Raw genomic sequence first — 25228 nt, forward strand, 5'->3', positions numbered from 1 at the left:
TGCTTTTTACCTACAAAAAAAAAAAAAAAAAAAAAAGAGGGTACAGCCATCTCCCCTGCAGCTAACTTTTATGTGAAGGATTCTGAGCAATGTATGCCAGATTCCTTTATTATCCAGTCTGTCTTAGATACATTGACAATGTGTTTGTTATCTGACTTCATGGCTGCCAAACTTTACACACCTTCCTCAGCTACTTGAATACACAACACAAACACATACAATTCACAAATGAAATCGAAAGTCAGAACACACTTCCATTTCTAGATACACTTCTTACACATCTTCCTTCTGGCAGTTTTTCCTTTACTGTTTACCATAAGACTACACATATAGGTGTCTAACATAGTTAATAAACTACTTAGAAAAACAAGGCTTTATAGATTTGTTCCAATGAGCAAGTTCTTAAGCACAAATTATCAGCAATACGAGGATGTTCTGAAAAGTTCTTGGTCTCAACCATAGATGGCAACACTATCGGCACGATTTTTTTTTTTTCTAAGTTGATACATCTGTCATAAGCATCTATGTGAAATTGCAAGTCATTCTATCAAACAGTTTGTTTTATTCAGCTGTCTGAAGCATAAATGTTGTCTGTATCCCTTGAAATGGATAAAACTGAGTATCGTGCGGTTATAAAATTCTTTGTAAAAGAAGGTTTAAAGCCAAAAGAAATTCAATCGAAGTTCATAAAAGTTTATGGGCACTCTTCTCCTTCATTTTCGACAATTAAGAAATGGACTGCCGAGTTTAAACGTGGCCGTACCAGCCTTTAAGATGATCCACATGAAGGTCCAAAAAGTGTAACAACACCAGAAATCATTGATCAAGTGCACGATATGGTATTGGATTACTGGCGAGTCAAAGTGATGAAATTACTGAGACTATAGGCATTTCAAAAGAACATGTAGGATATATTTTGCATGAAGAATTACAAATGAAAAAGCTTTGCACAAGATGGCTTAATCACTGATTAAGCCACATATGGACTACTGTGCACAGAGTTGGTCACCTGGTTTCAAAAGAATGAAGAGATATTGGAGAGGATACAGAGGAGATTGACTAAAATAGTTTCTGATCTCTGGAATGTTGAATATGAAGAAAGGTTGAGATGATAGAATTTGCTGAGTTTAGTAGATAGGAGGAAGAGATATGATAGCCATACAAGTTGGTAAGGGGTTGTCATAGGATTAATGTTGAAGAGGTGTTTCATAAAATGGTGGGAGATGGGGGAGAACACGAGGTCATCCCTTGAAGCAGTCTAAAGGGGATTTGAACAATGGAGTGAGAAGCAGGTTTTTTGACTGGAGAGTTGTGAATTATTGGAATCCATTGCCTGAGAGAATGATGTCTACAGAGATTTTGAATGTGCTTAAGATGTTATGTTGAGCTGTGTGTATGACAAAAGGGACCTCCTAAATGAGTCTGTGACTACATGAGATCTTAGGATAATAATAATAATAATAACCATTTGTTATTATAAATTATAATATTATAAATCATTAAAAATTATAATTAGAACTATAGTACTCTAGGATCTTGGCATTACAGTTATTTTAAATTATTGATTAGACCATCACTTTTGTTATTAAAAGTATAAAAGATAATTTTAATTCGTTCTCTGTCAATTTAAAATATGATAACAGGGTGATTATGATTAAGGTTTACATTTCAAAAGGCTGTAACTGCATAACTACTCAATGAATGATATAATATTTAACACGATATGTGCAGCAAAGGAATTTTATTTTGAACAAAGCTGATATTGTAAGGAACCAGTGGAATAACTTTATATGGAACATATAAGAAATTACCAAAAACACCAAGTTATCAGTATACAAAAAGTGTTCAAAACCAAATGGATTATGGATCTAAGAAATGCATCATCATCATCATCAAATTCCTGCCATGTACCCTCAAGGGGTGTACAGGATATGACAGTACTACATGAAAAAATTACATCATTACTAACTTCCTATCTACAATTTTCCTCCAAATCAGTCTGTTACTTGTCAAGACTCCAACATTATCAGATCTTATATTTCTATCGTCTAAGGCACTTTGTACTGTATCAATCCACCTATATCTTGGTCTTCCTCTGGGTCGTTTTCCTGCCAACCTGGCAGAGAACACTCGTTTTGCTAATCTTTCCTCTCCCATTCTATTTAAGTGACCATACCACCTGAGATTAGCTCTGCTAATGCATTCCTAGATGCTGACAATGTCAAGTTCTTTCCTTATATCCTCATTTTTAATATGATATTGCCATTGAGGCCATCTGTTCACGCCTCTAATCTTTCTCAGGACTCTCATATCTGCAGTCTCTAGTCTTTGGTCAAGTGTTTTACTTCTGACCCAGCTCTCATATCCATAAGTTAAAACTGGTTTGAACACTGTCTTGTATACAGCTAATTTAGTGTTCTGACTAATTTCTCTCTTATTCCATATGAATTTATTCAATTGACTTCCCACCATACCAGCTTTGCTGATTCTGTTGTCTATTTCTATATTTAATTTACCATCTTCAGTAAAAATTGTGCCTAAGTAGCTGAAATGTTTTACTTGCTCCACAGGTTCTCCATTCACAACACAGTTGACATTTTCAATGATTCTGCCTATTTTCATTGTCTTTGTCTTTTTATTGCTGACCTTCATACCATATCTATTACAACAGCTATTCAATTTAGTCAGAGAATATTGCAGACTTGTAGCGGATTTATTTAGAAGTATAACATGATCCACATAAAGCAAAGTGCTGACATTAACATCTCCAATTTTGATATCAAGTTTAATACCACTTTCCTTCATAATGTGATCCATATAGATAATGAATAACAGAGGGGATAATGTACATCCTTGTCTCACACCAGATTTAACATTAAACCATCTTCCTGTACTTCCTTCAATTCTAACTGCTGACTTACAACTCAAATAAAGACTAAGTATTGCTTGATATAATGCCCCATTGACACCATATAACTGCAGCATATTGAATAGTTTCTCTCTTTGCACCTTGTCATATGCCTTTTCTAAATCGACAAAACTTAAATACAGATCATTGTTATATTCCCATGCTTTCTCGACTATTTGTCGTAAAGTGAAGATCTGATCCTGACAGCCTCTATTTAGCCTGAATCCAGCTTGTTCTTCACCAAGCTTTTCTTCCACAATTCTTCTCAACCGTTTCTCAAGTATACTGGCATAGATCTTGCCAGGAACACTCAGTAGGGAAATACCTCTGTAATTCTCACATTCAGTTTTATTTCCCTTTTTATATATGGGTACTATGAGAGCTCTACTCCAATCATCGGGAATTTGTCCCTCTGTCCAGGCTTTCTGAACTATGCAGTGCAGCCACTGTAAGACTTTTATACCACCATACTTCAGCATTTCTGGCCGAATATCATCTACTCCTGCTACCTTTCCACATTTCAAGCCTTTGATGGCTTTTTCTACTTCAAGTATGGATATGTATTCCTGACTGCATGCCTGGTCAGTGTTTTTTATCACTGTGCTGTCATCACTGCTTGTTTCATTTAGCAGTTTTTCAAAGTAATTACTCCATACTTCAAGGATATCTTTTTCTCCTGTTTTCATGTCACCTTTATCATCTCTAATTCCTTTTACAGCACTCTTTCCGCCATTCCTAAGCTTCTTCAACAACCTCCAGAATATTTTGCCACCTTCTTGATATTTATTTTCTATATTCTTGCCAAAGTCCTCCCATGACTTTGGTATAGCTAGTTTTACATACTGTTTAGCTTTCTTACATTTGTCTCTGTATTCTGTAAGAGTAAAAGCTGACTTATTTGCCAGGAACTTTTGATATGCTTTCTTCTTTTCCTTCACTGCCTCTTTAACTTCTCTGTCCACCAGGGAGTTCTGATTTTTTTATCCTTGCACACAACCTCACCACATGCCTCTCTGGCAGAATCAATCAATGTTTTCTTCAGAGTTTGCCACTGAATCTCCAAGGTTTGATTCCTGTTCTCAAACTCTTTCATTTTCTTTTCAATAATCTTTCTGTATTTTAGTCTACAGTTCACATCTGAGAGCTGCTCAACTTTTATTCGCTGTAAAACTTTCTTACATGTTATTCTTTTCAATATGAAATTCAATTTTATCCTGCTCAAGACTAAATAGTGATCACTTCCAATTTCAAATCCTCTGTACACTCTGGTGTCCTGCACCAGGGAGAAAACATCACTATCAACAATAACATAGTCAATGAGACTTTTCTTATTCCTAGCCTCTTCTCTCCAGGTGAATTTGTGTACATTTTTATGGTGGAACATGGTGTTAGTAATAACCAGTCCATGTCCTGAGCAGAAATCCAACAGATATTTGCCATTATTATTAGCTTTGCTCTTTTCTTCAAATTTTCCCAAAATATTTTTGTATGTCTCGCAATCATTTCCTACTCTGCTATTTAGATCCCCAACAAGGACCAACTTTTCATTTTTCATTGTGTCAGTTGCTTTTTCTAGAGCGTCAAAAAATTCCTCCACTTCTACCTTAGTAGAACCTTCTGTGGGACCATAGGCACAAATAAGTCTCATTGTCCAGTTCCCGATTCTCATATTTGCCCACATTACTCTACTTGAGACTGACTGCCATTCAAGAAGATTAGCCTCGTTTTTTGTGTTGAATACTATGGCTACTCCTTCTTTTGCATGATTGTCATTGCCTGAATATAACATTTTGTATTTATTGCTTAGAAAGATCTCACCAGTTTTGGTCTTTTTTGTTTCAGTCACCACTATTATGTCGATCTGGTACTTATCTAATTCCTCAGCTAGCTCCATTTCTTTGCCATTCAGGCTTCTTACGTTGATAGTACCGATCTTTAACTCTGGTGATGTTGAGTTGGGGTTTGTTTTCAGATTTGTTCCAGTAGCTGACTTTTCACTGTTCGCCCTGGTTCCCTGGCGAAAACAACGGGGGCCTTGTTTAACCGGGCGACGCCCCAGCCGGCATGAAATTTTGTCATGTTGTACCATCATTTTTTATTTTGGTTTAACCAATAAGAATACAATTTGGTCGGCTAAATCCCAAATTGCCAGCCCATCCTCGTTCGTTCAGTATCAAAGTAGATACTCAACAGGGTGCACCACGAAAGGTGAGGATTGGACATTAGGTCAGAAGCCCTGGTCGGTTCTCCGCATTCCTTTAAAGGCTATGTGGAGGTCTCCTCTCAGTTATACAGCTGTGATCCTTAAGCACCCCTAAGAAATGCATTGGAAATGAAATTAAAAGACTATAAAACACAGAATATGTGAGTAATAAAAGAAAATAATAAAATTGGTATTGTGAACAGGTGGTATCAATAGCGGAATTATGCAAAAACTGATACTGAGTAGAAAAACAGAATGAGAGCAGAAAGGTTTACAAAACAAAAGTTTAATGCTAGATGGAATCAAAAAGACCAGTAGGAAGATGAACACCTATGTGGATTGATGCAGTCAGAAGTACACAGAAGACCAAAATATAAGATTTGACAGTATGAGAGCTGTAAAAAATAACAGTTTAATTTTGAAGAAAATGGTTGGCAGGAAGTTAGTAATAAATAATTAAAACAATAAAAACTTAATCACAAAGTACTATCATAGTATCCTGTGCATCCTCTTGAGACTCACAGAAATGTGATAATCTCCATACTTTTGCATACTTTTCCATACTATCATTAAACCTCTTGACTGGGTTTTTTAACTCACTTATAATTAGAAGATGGAAATTTTCTGTAAATTTATGGCTAACACGTTTCATATTAAAATAGATTACCTCAATGTCTTTAAGAAGCTGTTGGGCAGCATGAATTGTTTGACATTTCTTGTATGCCTGTAAAATCCAAAAAAGTAACAAGTTAATACTTTCAAGAAAAAAATAATATAAAAAAGATTAGAAGTGTAACTTTTTTTTCAATTTAATATTAAATAAAATAAAAAATTTAATAAATAAAATAGAAAAACATTAAATAAAAGAAAAAAAGAAAATCAAAATAATAATTATTATTAGCAATACAAGAACACTGCCTGTGAGTCTCAAGCCCAGTTAAGAAAGGAGGAGGGATCTGCTACAACCTAAATGCCTCCTGTGTAGTTATCTAAAGAGTAGCTACATCATATAGATGCAGCAACTATCGACTGGCCTTCACATGCTATGATAATGTAGGTGAATCTCCTGCACATACAAAAAATAATCTGATTAAAAGACTGATTGTTGAAAGGAAGTTTGTAATAAAGAAAACTTTCATGTAGTACTATCATAGTATCCTGTACAACCCCTTGAGGGAATATATCAGGAATTCAATTTGGTGAAAGGATAGTTAGAGAGTAGACCAGATGAATTCTAAGGATTTTGAAACAACAAGGATGAAGGGCAATTTACAACCATAGCAGACAATGGAGAAAGGAGTGATTGTCCTTCATTGATGGTATCAGGTTTCTAGAAACCAAGTTACAGAAAAAATAAAAGTTTGAGAGAAGGAAATGAAACAAGAAATGAGATAAAAGAGGATCAAAATTCAGATTTTAGGGATAACAGAATCAAAGAAAATTGGTCAAGCAGAGAGGTGCAAAACCTTGCAGATATTAATAGTGGCATGAATGGCTAAGTCAGAAGTGGTACAACGGACTTCGTACTTGACTAGTGTTTACCTCACATGATGAGTCTTGTAACTCCACACAGAACATCATGTTGGAGGCTTAATGGATTTTTTTTACAACACTCAAAAAGAATTAAAATAGAATTTAATACTTCCTATATTTCGTCCTAGTCACTAGGACATCTACGGGGATTACAAAAACAATTAATGTAACATATACACAAATAACAAACAATACTAAGCCCAACCACGTGGGTGACTCTAAAGTCCTATCTAGGTAGAGTGCCCTCTAAGGGCAGTAGTAGGTGGCCTGGAATGTAAGGTGGGAACTCTGGTGATGAGTGTTTCCCAAATCTTCGGAAGCTTAATGCAACCGTATTTATTGAGATTTGGTTGGTTTTTGAGAGCTGTTGCTGCTGCTTCTAAGAAAAGTCTCTCTTTCTTGAATTTGCTGTGGTGGAGCATGCTGGTTTTCTTCCATGATACCCTGTGGGTGGTGTCCAAAACGTGGTCAGCCAAGCCTGAATGGCCATAGTTGTGTTTGAAGATGTAAGACTTGTGTTCCTCTAGACGGACGGATGCTGATCTGCCTGTCTGTCCAAAGTACGCCAGCATACAGGCACAGGGTACTTTGTAAACTCCAGGCAGAGAGAGAGAGAGGAGGGAGCTGATCTTTCGTAGAACGGATAAGGGTAGCAAGTTTGCGGTGGGGCTTATATGCTGTGTGTAGGTTGTACTGTTTTAGTATCTTGGCTATTTTTTCGGATGTGCCACGGATGTAGGGTATGGTGATGGCATTTTTAAAATCTTGTTGACGAGAAGGACAGGGAATGGGGGAGGAGTTGATTATTTTTTTGATACTGTGATCGCTGTAGCCATTGGAGAGGAAAGTGCTGCGTATGTGGTTAAGCTCAGTAGTGAGGGCAGTTTCACTGGAACAGATTGTAGGCTCTCTTGGTAAGAGTTTTAATAATGCCATATTGTTGAGAGGGGTGGTGGTGGGAGAGTTTGTGAATGTATCTGCCTGTGTGTGTGTGTGTGTGGGGGGGTTTCTGTATATGGTGAAGGTAAGTGTATCATTAGGCAGGCGTGTGTCTAGGAAGGGTAAACAATTGTTCTTTTCCTTTTCCATAGTGAACTGGATTCTTGGATGTAGACTATTGAGATGACTGAGGAAGGAGTCTAACGTGTCTGGGCCATGAGGCCAAATAGAGAACACATCATCTACTTATCTTAGCCAGATAGAAGGTTTGAGTGGGGCTGAGTCTATGGCTCGTTTTTCGAAATCTTCCATATAGAAATTGGCAAGGGGGGAACCCATGGTAGTTCCCTCTATCTGCTTCTAGATTTTGTTGTTCCAAGAGAAATACCCAGAGTTAATGGCAAAGGAAAAGAGATCTAAGATGTCAGAGGGAAAAACGTTTTCTAAGAGAGATAAGGTGTCAATTAAGAGAATACTGGTAAACAAAGAGGAGATATCAAAGCTTACCAATATGTCTATCTTATTCAAGGTTAAATTTTCTGTGAGGGCTATAAAGTGGGTCGAGTTTTTTTTATATAGGAAGGGGACCTTCCGGTGAGGGGGATCAGAGAGTTGGCCAGCTGTTTAGATAGTCTATAGCAAGGTGCATTGGTGGCATCTACTATAGGCCTGAGTGGGGAATTGGGTTTGTGGATTTTTGGTAAACCGTATATTCGGGGGGGGGGAGAGCGAAAAGGTTTAATTTTTTTCATGACGTCAGGAGGCCAGGAAGATACTTTTTTTGAGCAAGATTTTTAGTTTCTTAACTTGTGTTTTTGTGGGGTCGTGTTCTAGCGGGATGTAGGTAGCGTGATCGCAGAGGATAATGTTCATTTCCCCCCCCCCACCCCCCCCCCCCCCCACCCCCCCCCCCCCCCACCCCCCCCCCCCCCCACCCCCCCCCCCCCCCACCCCCCCCCCCCCCCACCCCCCCCCCCCCCCACCCCCCCCCCCCCCCACCCCCCCCCCCCCCCACCCCCCCCCCCCCCCACCCCCCCCCCCCCCCACCCCCCCCCCCCCCCACCCCCCCCCCCCCCCACCCCCCCCCCCCCCCACCCCCCCCCCCCCCCACCCCCCCCCCCCCCCACCCCCCCCCCCCCCCACCCCCCCCCCCCCCCACCCCCCCCCCCCCCCACCCCCCCCCCCCCCCACCCCCCCCCCCCCCCACCCCCCCCCCCCCCCACCCCCCCCCCCCCCCACCCCCCCCCCCCCCCACCCCCCCCCCCCCCCACCCCCCCCCCCCCCCACCCCCCCCCCCCCCCACCCCCCCCCCCCCCCACCCCCCCCCCCCCCCACCCCCCCCCCCCCCCACCCCCCCCCCCCCCCACCCCCCCCATCCAGTTCACTATGGAAAAGGAAAAGAACACTTGTTTACCCTTTCTAGACACACGCCTGCCTAATGATACACTTACCTTCACCTTATACAGAAAACCCACACACACAGGCAGATACATTCACAAACTCTCCCACCACCACCCCTCTCAACAATATGGCATTATTAAAACTCTTACCAAGAGAGCCCACAATCTTTGTTCCAGTGGAACCGCCCTCACTACTGAACTTAACCACATACACAGCACTTTCCTCTCCAATGGCTACAGCGATCACAGTATCAAAAAAATAATCAACTCCTCCCCCATTCCCCGTCCTTCTCATCAACAAGATTTTAAAAATGCCATCACCATACCCTACATCCGTGGCACATCCGAAAAAATAGCCAAGATACTAAAACAGTACAACCTACACACAGCATATAAGCCCCACCGCAAACTTGCTACCCTTATCCGTTCTACGAAAGATCAGCTCCCTCCTCTCTCTCTGCCTGGAGTTTACAAAGTACCCTGTTCCTGTATGCTGGCGTACTTTGGACAGACAGGCAGATCAGCATCCATCCGTCTAGAGGAACACAAGTCTTACATCTTCAAACACAACTATGGCCATTCAGGCTTGGCTGACCATGTTTTGGACACCACCCACAGGGTATCATGGAAGAAAACCACCATGCTCCACCACAGCAAATTCAAGAAAGAGAGACTTTTCTTAGAAGCAGCAGCTCTCAAAAACCAACCAAATCTCAATAAATATGGTTGCATTAAGCTTCCGAAGATTTGGGAAACACTCATCACCAGAGTTCCCACCTTACATTCCAGGCCACCTACTACTGCCCTTAGAGGGCGCTCTACCTAGATAGGACTTTAGAGTCACCCACGTGGTTGGGCTTAGTATTGTTTGTTATTTGTCTATATGTTACATTAATTGTTTTTGTAATCCTCGTAGATGTCCTAGTGACTAAGACGAAATATAGGAAGTGTTAAGTTCTATTTTAATTCTTTTTGAGTGTTGTAAAAAATCCATTAAGCCTCCAACATGATGTCCTCACAGCACTTAAGCCTCTACACACGTATTCCACACAGAACAATAAGATGATGATGATGATAATTATTATTATGTTAATATGACAATATTGGAGTACTGATAAGTAATAGACTAATTTGGAGGAAAACTATTGATAGGAGATTAATAATCGTGTAAACTTAATCATGTAGTGCTGTTAGTAACCTGAAAACCCCTTAAGGGTATATATTAGGAAAATGATAACGATTACTGAATGCTAACAAAGTCTAGTTCTGAGTATTTAAGCTTAGGTGCTGGTTTACATTCAGGTTAATGTAAACCTGAATGTAAAGCTTATGTTACCCTGTCTGCTAGACAGGTTAACATAAGCCTAGAAGAACACAAAAAATACATCTGCCACCACAAATATAGCTGATCAGGTCTAGCAGACTATGGCTTGAATACCCTACACAGAATCAGGTGGAAGAAAACCATCATGCTCCATTGCAGCAAATACAGATTTCACTCTTTTTAGAATGTGCAGCAGACTTAAAACAAACCTAATCTTAATAAATATATTTGTATTAAACTTCCCAAAATTTGGAAAACCAATTATTATGCCTCCTGCCCAACAGCACCCATAGACGGCACCACCTTATAGGACTTTAGTCTTTATTTATTGTATCTAATTTCTTCCACGTATTGTTTCTTGTGTGCTTTTGTGTGTTATTACAATTTTACCATTGTAATCCTGATGATGTCTCTGTGACTGAGACGAAATACTGAAATCAATTAAACCTGTTATTTAATTATTTCTCTTTGTACTGTAAGTTATTTCATTTATGTGCAACACGAAAGTCTAGTTCCCATCTAACATCTTCGTTTTTTATATGACTCACTGATGTCCTCTGTTAACTTCCTAAATTTTTCTCAGAACTACAATATGTGGAGGTTCTAGTCTCTGATTAAGTGATTTCTTTCCAGCTCAACTCTCAGATCCATAAAAACTGGCATGAACACAATGTTGTAAACTGCTAGCTTAATTGTTTGGCAATTTTCTCTCTTATGCCATTATAAACTTACTCAAGTGGCTCCTAACGCTATCAGCTTTGCTTATTCTGTTGTCTATTTCGATATTTAATTTCCTTTCCTCACTAGAGACTGTGCCAAAATAAATGTTTTACTTCTTGATTAGGTTCTCCATTAAGAATGCAGTTGAAGTTTTCTGTATCCCTATTATTTTCATTATCTTTGTCATTATACTACTGACTTCCATACCAAATTAATCACAGCAGTTGCTCAGTTTAGTTAGAGAATCTTAGAGACTTGCACTGGATTTGTTTAGGAGTACATTATACACATAAAGAGCTATGTTTAATAATCTCTCCAATTCTAATATCAGCTTTATTGCACTTTCGTTCATAATACAATCCATACCAAAAGAGTGGAGATGGTGTGTACACCCTCATTTTTCACCCAATATTACATCAAACTATCTTCCTGTACCTCCTTTATCTCTAACTGCTTACAGCTTAAATATAGACTATGTATTGCTCTCATTAGTTTCATTCACCACATATAATTGTAGAATTCTGATAACTTTTCTTTGGGCATCTTGTGTTATAATATTCCCATAATTTTTCAACTATTTGTCTCAAAGTGAAAATCTCATCTTGATAACTTCCATTTGAAGTTATCAAGATGAGATTTTCTCCAAGTTTCTCTTCCACAATTTTTCTCAGTCTCTTTATGTAGCTCCCATCCATGCAAAGTTTATTTGTAAACCAATAATACATGAGACTGTGGATGGACTAAGTTTTTTTTATTATTATTAATTTTATATATATATATATATATTGTATTTTATTAATTTTTTTTACCTCATCAGGAAGCCCTGCCTTAGAGACCAAACATGGAAATTTATCAAGCCACTTCAGACTTCTATACAAGCAGGACAGCATTTCACAGCAGGCAATGAAATTCATCTCCCACCTTTTTTCTGACATATGCTTGCATTAATCTTACCTATGACACTTATTACAGAAATTCCTATGCAATTCACCCATTCAATTTAATCCCTTTTTAGATAGGAACTATAAGAGGCTCTACTCCAATCACCTAGAATTTGACCTTCTGAATTATGCATTGCAGCTGCAAGACTTTCATGTTTCCATATTTGAGAATTTTTGTTTAAATACCATTTACCAGAGCTGCTTTTAATAGCTTGTTCTGTCAAGCATTGACATGAACAAGCTACTAAATTGACATGAAATACCTGCTTGTATTTCTATAGAAATACAAGTTTCTATAATATTTACTGTTCTGTAACTGTTTGACTGCTTGTTTCATTTACCAGTCTTTCAACGTAACTACTAAAGATCTTTAGCATATCTTCAGTTTTTCAGGTAGGTTTATCATCTATGATTCCTTTTACAATACTTTTTCCCCTCCATTTCTAAGATTTCTTAATTGTCTCCAGAATATTTTGCCATTTTCCTGATATCTATCTTCTATATTCTTATTGAAATCCTGCATGTTTTGTTTAGCTACTTTAAGCAAAGATTATCTCTCTTATATTTTTCTCTGAATTTGTTTAGGACACCTGCCATCTTCCTTCCTAGCAACATTCAGTAATATTATTATTATATGGATAACTCCATGGAGTCGGAACACTCGCTGTGGGAGACCCACACTATCCTTTATACGCACAATAACGATAGATCTCCTTAAACTCATTCAATGTCAGAGCACTCACAACTAATTCGAGCAATCCGTTCCACTCACTCGACACTTTCCACACAAAACATCTAGCCTGCACACCCTTAATAACCACACTCTGACACAACTTACACAGGCAACCCCAGTTCTCTCTCTCTCTCTCTCTATGTTTGTCATGTATCAAAAAACTGAACTTTGTGTCAATCTTATAGAACTCCTTGAATAACTTATTCCTTATATTATCTGAGACCTCCAGGGGATCAAGGACTCATCACGGGAGGCTATACATCACCTAAACCAGCAGTCATACCTCCCTAAAATTCATTCATGCTAGATGCACTCACTACTTCAACAAGCAAACTGTTCCAATCACTCATTGTTCTGTGAGAGAAAAATCTAACTATTATCCATTTCATAACCACGAACAATTTTAACTTCCATCAATATTCCCATGATCTCTCCCCACCTTCCATATAATGAAAATTTTCGTCAGACGATATCCTAACACATACATTCACAGCTCTATCACATTATCCCTATTTCTTCCATCTACCAGTGTCTGCAGTCTACATACTCTCAATCTATCTTCATAATATAAATTCCATAGCCTCTGTAACTCTTCTTTTCACCCTTTCCATAATTTCTTTATCTCACTGGAACCAAGGAGACCAAATCTGCACACAGTAATCCAGATGCAGTCTGGATTACTGTGTGGAAAGGCTTACATGTTTGCTGTACATGTCAATTCATTTTTAATGGTATTAATGAGAACACCCCGGGGCAGAGCTGACTACTACCGGGTGCTTCCCAAGGTGGCGGATCGGGGAACAGCCTTCAGATATGGAGGCTAGCTGCGATATAAGCAGCCGTGGACCAACAGCGACTGAGCTATCAGGGTGTGGGGGAGTAGAAGTGGCAACTCTGTTTCACTTAAAACCTCACAAAGCCCAATGACAACTCGGTGATATGGCGAGTAGTGCCGCCATTAAATAAACACCTGCTGGGGTCACTGCCCCTGACAGTGGGAAGCAGCATTGTCAGTACTGACACAAGGTTGAAGCAAAATGATGACGGAAAAGCTTGTGATCAGAGATTTGCAGATGGCAATATGATTATATTGTGTACGTCTGTAATACTGCAGAGCAGAAAGCAAACGGAGAAACTACTGCTCTACCTTATCTCCAGAACAACCACCATGGCGAGCAAACCCTTACAATTGGCCCCAAGTTCCCGGCATCCCTTAAATGGGACAGGGGTGCGAAGAATCTCTGGGCTCAAAATGGTGTCAACTTTTAAAATTGCAACTTGGAATGTCAGAACTCTGTATGAAGCTGGCAAATTAAGAAATGCCACAAGAGAAATGAAGAGGCTGGGCATCCAGATTTTGGGAATTTGCGAGACAAGATGGCCAGGATCTGGAAAGTGTCAACAAGATAATACGACAATGTATTACTCTGGGAATGATGAGAACAAACATCGACATGGTGTAGCTGTAATAGTAGATGAAGAAATCAATAAATCAATAATAAATTGGATTCCATTTTCTGAAAGGATAATGCTGTTACAACTTAAGGGAAACCCCATTAACATAAATATCATCCAAGCTTATGCACCCACAGCTGACAAAAGTGAAGAAGATGTTGAAGAGTTTTATGAACACCTAAAAGAGATTAAAAACCTAACAAAGAAACATGATATAAACATAGTGATGGGTGACTTCAATGCAAAAGTGGGAAGAGGGGGGGCTGATGGAGAAATTGTTGATGAACATGGCTTAGGCACCAGAAACGACAGAGGAGATCGCCTAGTCCAGTTCTGTCAGGAAGAAGATCTAACAATAGCAAATACCTGGTTTAAACTTCCACCCAGAAGACTGTAGACTTGGAAATCGCCTCAAGATAACCAACATAACATTGTCAGAAATCAAATTGATTATATACTGATAAATAAAAGATTCCACAGTAGCATAAAGAGTGCAAAGACTTATCCTGGAGCAGATATCTTATCAGACCACAATCCCATAGTTGCAGAAGTACGTCTTAGATTAAAATCAGCTAAAAAATCACAAAAGAAGAAAAAGAAAATTGATGTAGAAAAACTGAAAAATCCGAACATAAATAAAAGTGCCAAGACACAGCTTAACCTGCGATTACAACAGATTAACATAGAAGAAAATAAAAATGTGGAATCTCTTTGGAATAGCTTAAAGAATGCCATCGTAACAACAAGTATTGAAGAAGTAGGTTATGTGAATAATATAAAACAACAGGAATGGATGATGAGATTCTTTCTCTTATTGATACAAGAAGAATGTACAAAAACAAAGACCTTGCCAGGTATAAAGAAACACATAACATCATCAAGAAAAAAATAAAAGAAGCCAAGGAAAATTGGATGAAAAATTTATGTACTGTAATTGAACTGCTTCAGAAGAAACATGATAATTTCAATCTGTATAAGAAAATCAACGAAATTTCTGGAAAACTGAGGAAAAAGCAAATAGTGTCTCTAAGAGACGAAAATGGAAAAATAGTTCTAGAAGAAGAGAATAAAGCACAGATTTGGATAAAATATGTAACAGAACTTTTCAATGATACTAGACAGAAGCCTATAAATTTAAAAGATAACATTCAAGGACCAGCAATCATGAAATGCGAAATAGAGAATGCTATACGAACAAGTAAAACAGGAAAAGCCAGTGGACCAGATGGTGTGCAAACAGAATTTTTAAAATTAATAGAACCAGATAACATCAAACTTCTTGAAAAACTATTTAATAAAATATATGAAAGTGATGAATTTTCATCAGATTGGCTCAAATCTACATTTATCACTGTCCCAAAGAAACCCAAAGCGAATTCCTGTGGTGACTTCCGACTTATTAGTCTAATGAGCCAAACATTAAAAATATTTTTGAAAGTAATTCAGAATCGTATTTATAGAAAAAGTGAAGAAACTCTAAGAAAACAAAATCTGTCTTTATGTGTTTCATAGATTTTGAAAAAGCATTCGACAAAGTCAGACACTAACTTAATAGAAGTCCTTCAACAAATAAGGCTAGACGAACAAGACATAAGACTAATAACAAATCTGTATTGGAATCGGTCAGCTACCGTTCAATTAGACACCAGTGATATTAACATCAAAAGAGGAGTGAGACAAGGATGTGTGCTCTCACCACTCCTGTTCAACATATATGCAGAGGTAATCTTTAAAAAAGCATTGGAAGAATGTTCAGAGGGAATCACAATAAATGGAAAGATTGTTAACAACCTTCGATATGCAGATGACACCATGCTAATTGCAGATAATATTATGGATCTCCAAAAACTCATTGACAGAGTATACATAGAAAGCCAAAGAATGGGAATAAATATAAACATCAACAAGACAAAATACATGATCATCAGCAAACATCCAGCCTCATCAATGAAACTGACACTCAATGGGAAAAATATTGATCAAGTGTCAAGATATAAATATCTTGGTTGCTGGCTTAATGAACGGTGGGATCCAGAAATAGATATAAATACAAGGATTGAAGTTGCACGGCAGTCCTTCATGAAAATGAGAACACTATTCTGCAATAAAGACCTAAACATGGAAGTCAGATGCCGAATGCTGAAATGCTACGTGTGGTCTATTCTGCTCTATGGAGTTGAAACATGGACATTGAAGGCAACAACCATCAAGAAAATCGAAGCCTTTGAGATGTGGCTATAAAGAAGAATGCTAAAGATATCATGGACAGAAAAAATTACCAATGAAGATGTCTTAAAATCCATTGCCAAAGCTAAACATCTTGTACAAATAATCACGAAACGAAAAACATCATATCTTGGCCACATCATGAGAAACAGCAAATACCAACTTCTACAAACTATTTTGATAGGAAGAATTGGTGGCAAAGGAACTAGAGGAAGAAAAAGAATATCATGGTTTGACAACATCAAGACGTGGACAGGAAAGAGCAGTGCACAACTGCTCAGATTAGCACAAGAGCGCAGTTTGTTCGCCAAGATGGTCGCTGACCTTCGAGAGAAGATAGCACAATAATAAGAAGAAGAATGAGAACACAGAGTGATATTAAAATAATTACTTAGTAGTTAATAAATAGTAATTATTTTGGAAGTACACCTTTTGGCAACTCGTATAGGTAAATATGACTTCTCCATTGCTTCTGTCTTAGTATCACCACTTCTGGGTCTGGCTCCCACTGACGAGACCTCAATAAAGGTTGAAACACCGATCTGGGTAGTGGCCCTTCCCTTTATGCATAGCATTATACATGTCCGCAAGGAGATGCGCTTTGCATTATGGGAGATACTGAGACAAGGAGTGATGAGAGCTTGGGCCACCTTTACCAAGAGTTGCCTCAGTCCTGAAAATACTTCAGGAGCAAATTTTGTTTGCTTACACTTGAATAAAGGATTAAACTAAATTTATTAAAATAGTAATTATTTTCTTATCAGCCTGTGTTCTCATCAATACTGTTAAAAATAAATTAACATTATCAGGGCCTAGTAAAGAGGCAAAATTATTTTCTCATTCTTATGTGTCAAGGTTCACTTCAACAATGCAATAATCCTTTGAGTTGAATTTGCTATGTGATGTTTGAACTACAAATTCCTATTCCAAAATATGTCAAGATCAATAGCTAATTGGTTTATTGTAGCATAACCCTGCTAATATAATATGCCATTGGAAATCTCATCACACCAAAGTTAGTACTGTTGGTACACCTACAGTACTAACATTAAACTGACAGCCATTTTCATTTACCGAATTTCCAGCAGCCTATTCAATTCATTCTGTAAGTACAGGATATCAGTAGCATCCCTGATGCCCTACATCAGCAAACAACTGAACATCACCCATTAGATACTTCCTAATGTCATTAATGTGCAAACTGAATAACCATGGTCCAAGAACTGAACCCTGGGGTTATACCATTGGTCACCTTAAATCTGCCAGATTCACACTCACCATATACCACTTTCTGATATCTGTCTGTCAACCATCCATTTATCCAAGTCAAGAATATATATTCCAAACTCATATTCACCAAGTTTATTATTATTATTATTATTGTTCCGGGAAACTCCAAGGTGTCGACAGACTCATCGAGGGAGGCCCTAACATCATGTCTGGACCAACAATTCAACATTCACACAGTATCTATCATATCTTGCTTTGAACTCATTCACGGTCGTAGCACCCACAACAGACTCTGGAAGCTTATTCCACTCATTCACCACTCTCCAAGTAAAAAACCTAGCTCTAACACCCTTGTCAACCACGCTCTTGCCCAGCTTCCATGCATGGCCCCTAGTCCTCCCACCACCAGTCATATTTTCAAAAATATCTTCTGGATCAATCTTATAAAAACCCTTCAGTAATTTGAATGTCTCAATCATATCACCCCTCCTTTGCCTATCATCCAATTTCTGCAACGCACAAATCCTCAACCTATTCTCATAAGGTTCATTCCACAGACCTGCTATCATCTTGGTCACTCGTCTCTGGACCCTCTCCACTTCCGACCCATCACGAAGAAACCCTGGAGCCCATAACTGGGCACAGAAGTCCAGATGGGGTTTTATCAAGGCTCGATACAGAAGAACAACAACTTGTTTGTCTCTGCATGTTAAAGTATTTTTCATAAGCCAAGTGATTTGGTGAGCTGTTTTAGTCACTTTTGCAATGTGCCCCCTTAACTTCAACTCCCTATCCACCAGCACTCCTAAATCCCTGGCCTCATCAATCTCCTGGAGTACGCTTCCACCAATGCGATATACTGCTGCTATTCTTTTCACCCCAAAGTGCATAACCTTACACTTTGCCACATTAAACTGACATCCATTTTTCCTAGCCCAGTCCTCCAAACTATCCAAATCATCCTGTAAAATTTTGACATCCTGTGCACTCACAATTGCTCTACCCAACTTTGCATCATCAGCAAACAAGTGAACACTTCCTCTCAAATCCTTTCCAATATCATTGATGAACAAATTAAAAAGCAGTGGTCCAAGAACAGAACCCTGCGGCACTCCACTAGTCACAAGACGTCTTTTTGACTCTACTCCTGAATAAACCACTCTCTGGTATCTCTCATTCAACCACCCTCCTATCCATCTTACCAACCCTATATCTATCCCCATCTGCTCCAGTTTACTGATTAGGGTTCCATGTGGAATCCTGTCAAAGGCCTTGGCAAGGTCCAGTAGTATCACTGTAATACCATTACCCCTATCCAGTTCAGCCGTCACTGTGTTATAAAACGTGAGCAAGTTACTGAGGCATGATCTACCCTTCACAAAACCATGTTGTCCCCCATACAATATCCCATTTTCATCTATCCAATCCTGTATTCTTTTCTTGATTAATTTCTCTAAGACCTTGACAATGATTCCTGATATGCTAATCGGTCGGTAATTTACAACATCAATCTTGGAACCACCTTTATGCAGTGGAACTATTTTCCCCTCCTTCCACCTGCTTGGGACTAACCCAGACCCGAGACTCAAATTAAACAAAATGGTCAAGAGTACTGACAATTCTTTAGCTGCTTCACGTACTACACGAGCTGGTATACCATCCAATCCCACAGATGTATTGACATTGAGGTTATGCAATAGACTACTCACCTCCACTTCATTCACCACAATTCCCGTATAATTTACTGGTTTATTCGTTTCTGCAATGTCACCACCTGGATGATATATTCTTGCAAAGTGCTCACTCAGTAACTCAGCTATCTCAACTGATTCAGTTACCTCCCTACCATCGGCATTCTTTAAAATCATTCTGCCATGTACATTTTTCCTTTTACTTGCTATATATCTAAAAAACTGTTTAGGATTCTCTTTAGCCTGCATGGCCAACGTTCTTTCGTAATCCTTTTCTTACCACACTCGTCACCCTTCTGGCCTGCGCTTTATACCGTTCATGTGCCTGGCGGTCACCTTTCTCCTTAAATTCCCTCCATAGTTGTTTCTTTTTTTGCAGCTCAAGCTTAATGGTGTTATTCATCCATTTAACCCTTACTTGATTTATTATTCGGACTCTAGGTATACAGTCAGCCATTGCTTCATGCAAGCACTTCTTAAATATCTCCCATGCACTATCAACTTCTAGCGCTTGCAGTTGTACATGCCATGGCACTGAGCCAATCAAACTCCTAAGCTTGTCATACTTTCCAGCCCGATAATTCCACATGTACCCTGTCTTAACTGAAAATTCTACACCTTCAGCCACCTCCCAAGTCAAGACCCTATGATCACTCTCACCGACTGGTGGCAATGTGGTCATATTTGTTACAGCCAAATCCTCAGATGTAATTACTAGGTCAAGCACTCTCTGACCCCTAGTATTTTCCATTACATGCTATCGCAGATAGTTATCCCTTAATAACCGCATAAAATCCAATTCCTTCCTCCCGTATGTCCTCTCCTTACTCCAATCAATGCGACCATAGTTGAAATTTCCCATAATAATCACCCTCCTTCCACTCATTTCTTCTATTTGCTTGTGCATACTGTCACCACCATCTTTTCCATCACCTGGTCTATAGCAGCACCCAATTATATATTTAGTTCTGCTAGCCACAATCTCACACCAAATGGCCTCAAATGTGCTCTTTTCCCTATCCTGCAATTCAACTTTTATTCTCCTTGGCTGTAGCTCATCAGCTATCATCAACAATACTCCTCCCCCCATTTTATTCTCTCTGTCATTCCTGAACACACTATACAAATCACATTCAATCCCACTAGCTATATCATCTACAGTCAGCCATGTTTCACTAATACCAATAACCTGTGGTCTGGAAGTGCCAACCATGGCCAAAAACTCTTCCTTCTTGTTCCTAATACTCCTAGTATTAGTGTACATGAATTTAAGACCCCCATTAGCCCCAACCCTACCTTGATGCCTTATATTAACTATCCCACTCTGGTTTGTTGTCCTTATTTGCTCTAGCATATTATATTCATTCTTACATTCAACTGCCTCCCTAAGGACTGTATATCTACTCCTCCCCCCTTAACAAATCTAGTTTCCCTGAATTTGCACATCCACTACATTCAGCAACACTTTCTCAAGTCTTCTTACACCATAACCATTCAAATGCAAGCCATCCATCTTATATAGATCCTTTCGCCCATCAAACTTGCTCCACACGTCCACAAATTTCACACCACTCGTCATACATAACCCACGCATAAAATTATTCGCAATTATGGCCCTCCTTTTAAACATTTCACTGTCATACCGTGGCAAAAGACTAATCATTCTAACTCTCTCACTCTTTTCTTTTGCTACCTCAAACAATTCATTCAGGTCTTCTATCATTTCCATTTTATCTCCTTTCAAATCATTCATACCTGCCACAACAATCATTTCTTTCACCCTTTCCTTTTGCTCTCTAATAGACTCAGTTACATCCTTTATGGTCGCACCAGGTTGGTACGATTTTGTCAAATCCTCTACTAACACACCTCATACTAACGAGTCTCCATACAGCACTCTATCCTTCATTTTGTTCATGTTCACATTCATACGCCTATTTTTCCTGCCATACCTTTTATTATTGGTTGGTTCATTCAGTCGACTTTTGTTCATGCACTCTAGCTGCTGTTTTGCCCTTTCTATCGCACCATTCAACAACGCGATCTCACTCAATGATTCTCTGAGAAACCATTAATACTATCGTTCACACTTTCATAATTCTCATGTACAACCTTGCCGTTTCTTGTCATATCGCTATTTTCTTCATTCTGAAGTTTGACAAAAATATCACACTCACGATCCGAAATACACTTCAATTCTTCATTCTCCCTACATTTTCTACACACATTCAATCCTTTATTATCATCTATCCACACTCCGACTGCATTCCGCAAAGCGTACATTTCACAGCTAGTACACTGACTCATTTCTTTTATACTACTGTTCTTTGATAAAGATGGTGAACCATCATTACTGGCCGCCATTTTCCTTCGTACAGGTGCCATAATTATTGCAACGTGTTTTATCAAATAATAAGTTATAACACACCAAAAACACACAAACAGACGCACTAAAATACGCAAGGCAAACAAAACTACGCAATATTAAGTAATTTTATCAACGATAACTGAAAATAATACGCAACAGCATTTCATGTAGTATCCTATTAAATGCCTTTGAAAAATACAACAGTATTGCGTAGTCTTTATTCAATTCAGCTGTAACATTGTTATAAAATATGAGCAAACTCCTAAAAAAAATGACTTCCTTTTAGTAAACACATGCCTGTTACTTGCAGAGTATAACTTGTTTGTCTCACCATTTCTATATGCGAATTCTTACCAACAGCCACACGAGATACTGATTGGTCAGTAGTTAGACACATCAGTTATGCACCATTATTGTACAACAATGATAATAATTCTTTCCAATCCTGTGATCTTTCCTGAGATGAGATTTAAGTTATAAAACATGCTAAAGTCCTAGCTAATTCAGCCAAACATGCCTTTGGCATAAAGTGCTGATATTCCACCAGTCCCTATTGCTAAATTCTTATCTAGTTTATGCAACAGCTCTTCAGCCTCATACCCATGCACCTCTAACTCTTCATCCAATGTGGTAGTAGCACTATGAACCAGCTTGCTTAGCCAATTGCTTTTCATGCTCACTCACACTACAACTGTTGAGTCCTAATGGCTCTGTTGCACCATCACTCACAGAAAAAGCCAATCTTTGACTTCCTGCTTTTCTTCCACTTCTTGTACTGCTGATTTTGGTAAATATCCCCAAACCATCCCATACATCCTATTCCTATCAGCCAAAAACAAATCAGGAGAATTTACTCAAACTGAATACTAAAAAAAAAAAAAAGTCTTCTAGCCCTGATTCATTCCTCTGATTATCTTCAAGATCTATGCTCCAGAGTTCACTGACATTCTCAGTCATCTTTATACACAATCTTATTCCGTTTATATACCTTAATACAGAAATTATTCCATGTTCAACCTATCCCTAAAATGGGCAACAAATTTATTTCTGAAACTAAGGAAAAGAGTTATGAACACTCATCTGCTATGCTATCTTGAAGACTATCAGCTAATAAATGAATCCACCAGTATGGTTTCCACCACTGTTGATCAACAGTGATCTACTCACTCATATTATGCATATCTGGACAAATACTGTGGAAAAGTTTGGTGAATTCCAAGGCAATGTCTTTGATATCTCCAAGACTTTTTTGACTGAGTTTGGCACAAAGGCATATTAAGTAAATTCCCATCACTTGATCTGATCCCTGATTTCTGCAGTTGAACTATCAGCTTTCCTTATTGGATGCTCACTTTGGTGATGATGAGTGGTTCCTTATCTTGTAAGTATACAAACAATGCAGGGGTCCAAAAAGGCTCAGTTCTTTCACTAACTTTATTCCTTCTATATATAAATGACTTACTCCAGCAGACTACCAACCCAATACACAGTTTTGCTCACAACAGCACATTACATTCCTCCCATTCAGACAACAAACCCAGCAATTTACATATCATCACAATCTCCAGAGCCTTAAACCAGTATCACCTTAAATACAGATCTCCAAAACATTCAAGGAGAGAAAAATTAGAATATGAGAGATGACTGGTACTGCAGTACAAGGAGAATCTAAATGAATTTTTTCACTATGTGGTGAGTAGGAGGAAAAAAGATATTGGACAGATCATCTTGCTGGGTGGAGATGGGTGACTGAAGTAGATAACACATAGTTGAGCTATTTAATGATCACTTTACTGGAGTACAGTCAACCCTCCTATAACGCGATTAATTCGTACTGCGTTATATGGAAACCGTGTTATAAGAAACTCAGATTTAATGTGCAAACCAGGTTAATTCGTGCCACGTTATATGGAAACCGCGCTATAAGAAACTCAGAATTAGTACGAATCAGGTTGATTCGTACTGCGTTATATGGGAACCGCGTTGAGTGAAACTCAGAAGTAAGTAAAATCACTTGTTAATCAGTTTGATTCGTTCTGCGTTGTATGAAAATTGCATTCTCAGAGCGTCAAGTTACGGTGCATACGGTTGTGGAAAAAATTTTACAAACACAAAAGGCAAGATAATATGTTAAGTACAATAAAATTATCTTTATTGAATCGAAGAGTTCATACAAGGAAATGATAAAAAAAATCAAACTAAAACTAAACTAAACTAAAAAACTGCTTTCCAACAAAACCAAAAAAATTATGTAAAATTGCGTAATATAATTTGATGTGTATTGAACGCTTTTAACACTCATCCTCGCTTTCAAATATGAGTGGCCTAACTCTTCATCTTTTAATCGGCCAAATGTCTTCCTCACTTGACAAATCTTCATGTTGATTTTCAATCGTAGCTTTTTTTCTAACTGTACTAAAACCTCTCTATACGGAGCTATGAATTAAGCAGTTTCTTAACTCTATTTTAAACTTTGCGCTGCGCACCATTGAACGATCAGTTTGAGCGAAATGAAGTTCAAATTCTTTAGCCAAATTTAGCCCTTTTTTCATATCATATAAATTGAGATTTGGCACCCATTCGTTTTTCATATTTTCGTCTACCAATGCATTTGAGGTAGATGCATCAACTAATTCCATCAATTCTTCCTCATCTAAGGTTTCTTCCTGAAGTAGTTCTTCTACATCTTGATGGTTTAATGCAAATCCTATACCGCTTAAACGAGAAGCAATGTTTACTATTTCTGCAACTGGGAGTGAAATATCATTTCTTGCTTGAACCATTTGAGGCAAAAGAGGTTTCCAACATGTATTAAGTGTTGATGGCTTAATTTCCGTGCAAGCTGATGACACGGTTCTAATACAATCTAAAATAGAGAATTCCTTCCACGCTTGAGTAAGAGTTTTATTTTCATCATTTTCTAATCTGTCGAAAATGGTTTGGAAAAATCTGCGTGTGTAGTACATTTTGAAAGTTTGAATGACTCCTTGGTCCAAAGGTTGTATTAATGACGTGCAGTTAGGAGGAAGGAAAACAATTTTTACATTTGGATGATCCAGTTCCTTGTTGTGGCAACCAGCATTATCAAGAACCAATAAAACTTTAAAATACAAATTTTTTTTTATCGTATAATTTTCCACCGCCAGGATAAAACAATTATAAATCCAGTCGTTAAATAAATCTTGAGTCATCCAAGCTGTTTTATTAGATCGCCAGAATATAGGCAATTGGGTCTTATTAATGTTTTTCATTACACGAGGAGTTGAAGAATGATTTATTATCATTGGTTTTATCATCAGATTCCCTGATAGATTGCTGCACATATGAAGAGTGATACGTTGTTTTGAAGGTTTAAACCACGGAGCATGCCTTTCATTTTTCGAAATGAAGGTTCTAGATGGTAGTTTTTTCCAGTATGGATAAAAAAATTCACGCAAATATGATTGGCTGTTGCATATTTGCGTGAATTTTTTTATAATACGGTCTATTTTAAGCATTAAAACAGAGCACTGTGAACAATCTCGCATCGTTTCTTCGCTTATAGGGGAATTCCCTGA

General features: G+C 38.4%; 1 protein-coding gene across 5 annotated transcripts in view; it reads right to left on the bottom strand.

Annotated features, from left to right (window-relative positions):
• mms4 (Methyl methanesulfonate sensitivity 4) overlaps positions 1–25228 on the bottom strand; it is a 371357-nt gene that overhangs the window by 71355 nt on the left and 274774 nt on the right. For all 5 annotated transcript variants that reach the window (XM_090390525.1, XM_090390520.1, XM_090390521.1 and 2 more), the window contains one exon: positions 5779–5835. In XM_090390525.1, the coding sequence (XP_090246651.1) occupies positions 5779–5835 (57 nt within the window). The remainder of the gene's footprint in view (positions 1–5778; positions 5836–25228) is intronic.

Source organism: Typopeltis vanoorti, chromosome 3, assembly GCF_054136105.1.
Source record: "Typopeltis vanoorti isolate ZY-2024b chromosome 3, IOZ_Tvanoo_1.0, whole genome shotgun sequence".
Lineage (NCBI taxonomy): Eukaryota > Metazoa > Arthropoda > Arachnida > Uropygi > Thelyphonidae > Typopeltis > Typopeltis vanoorti.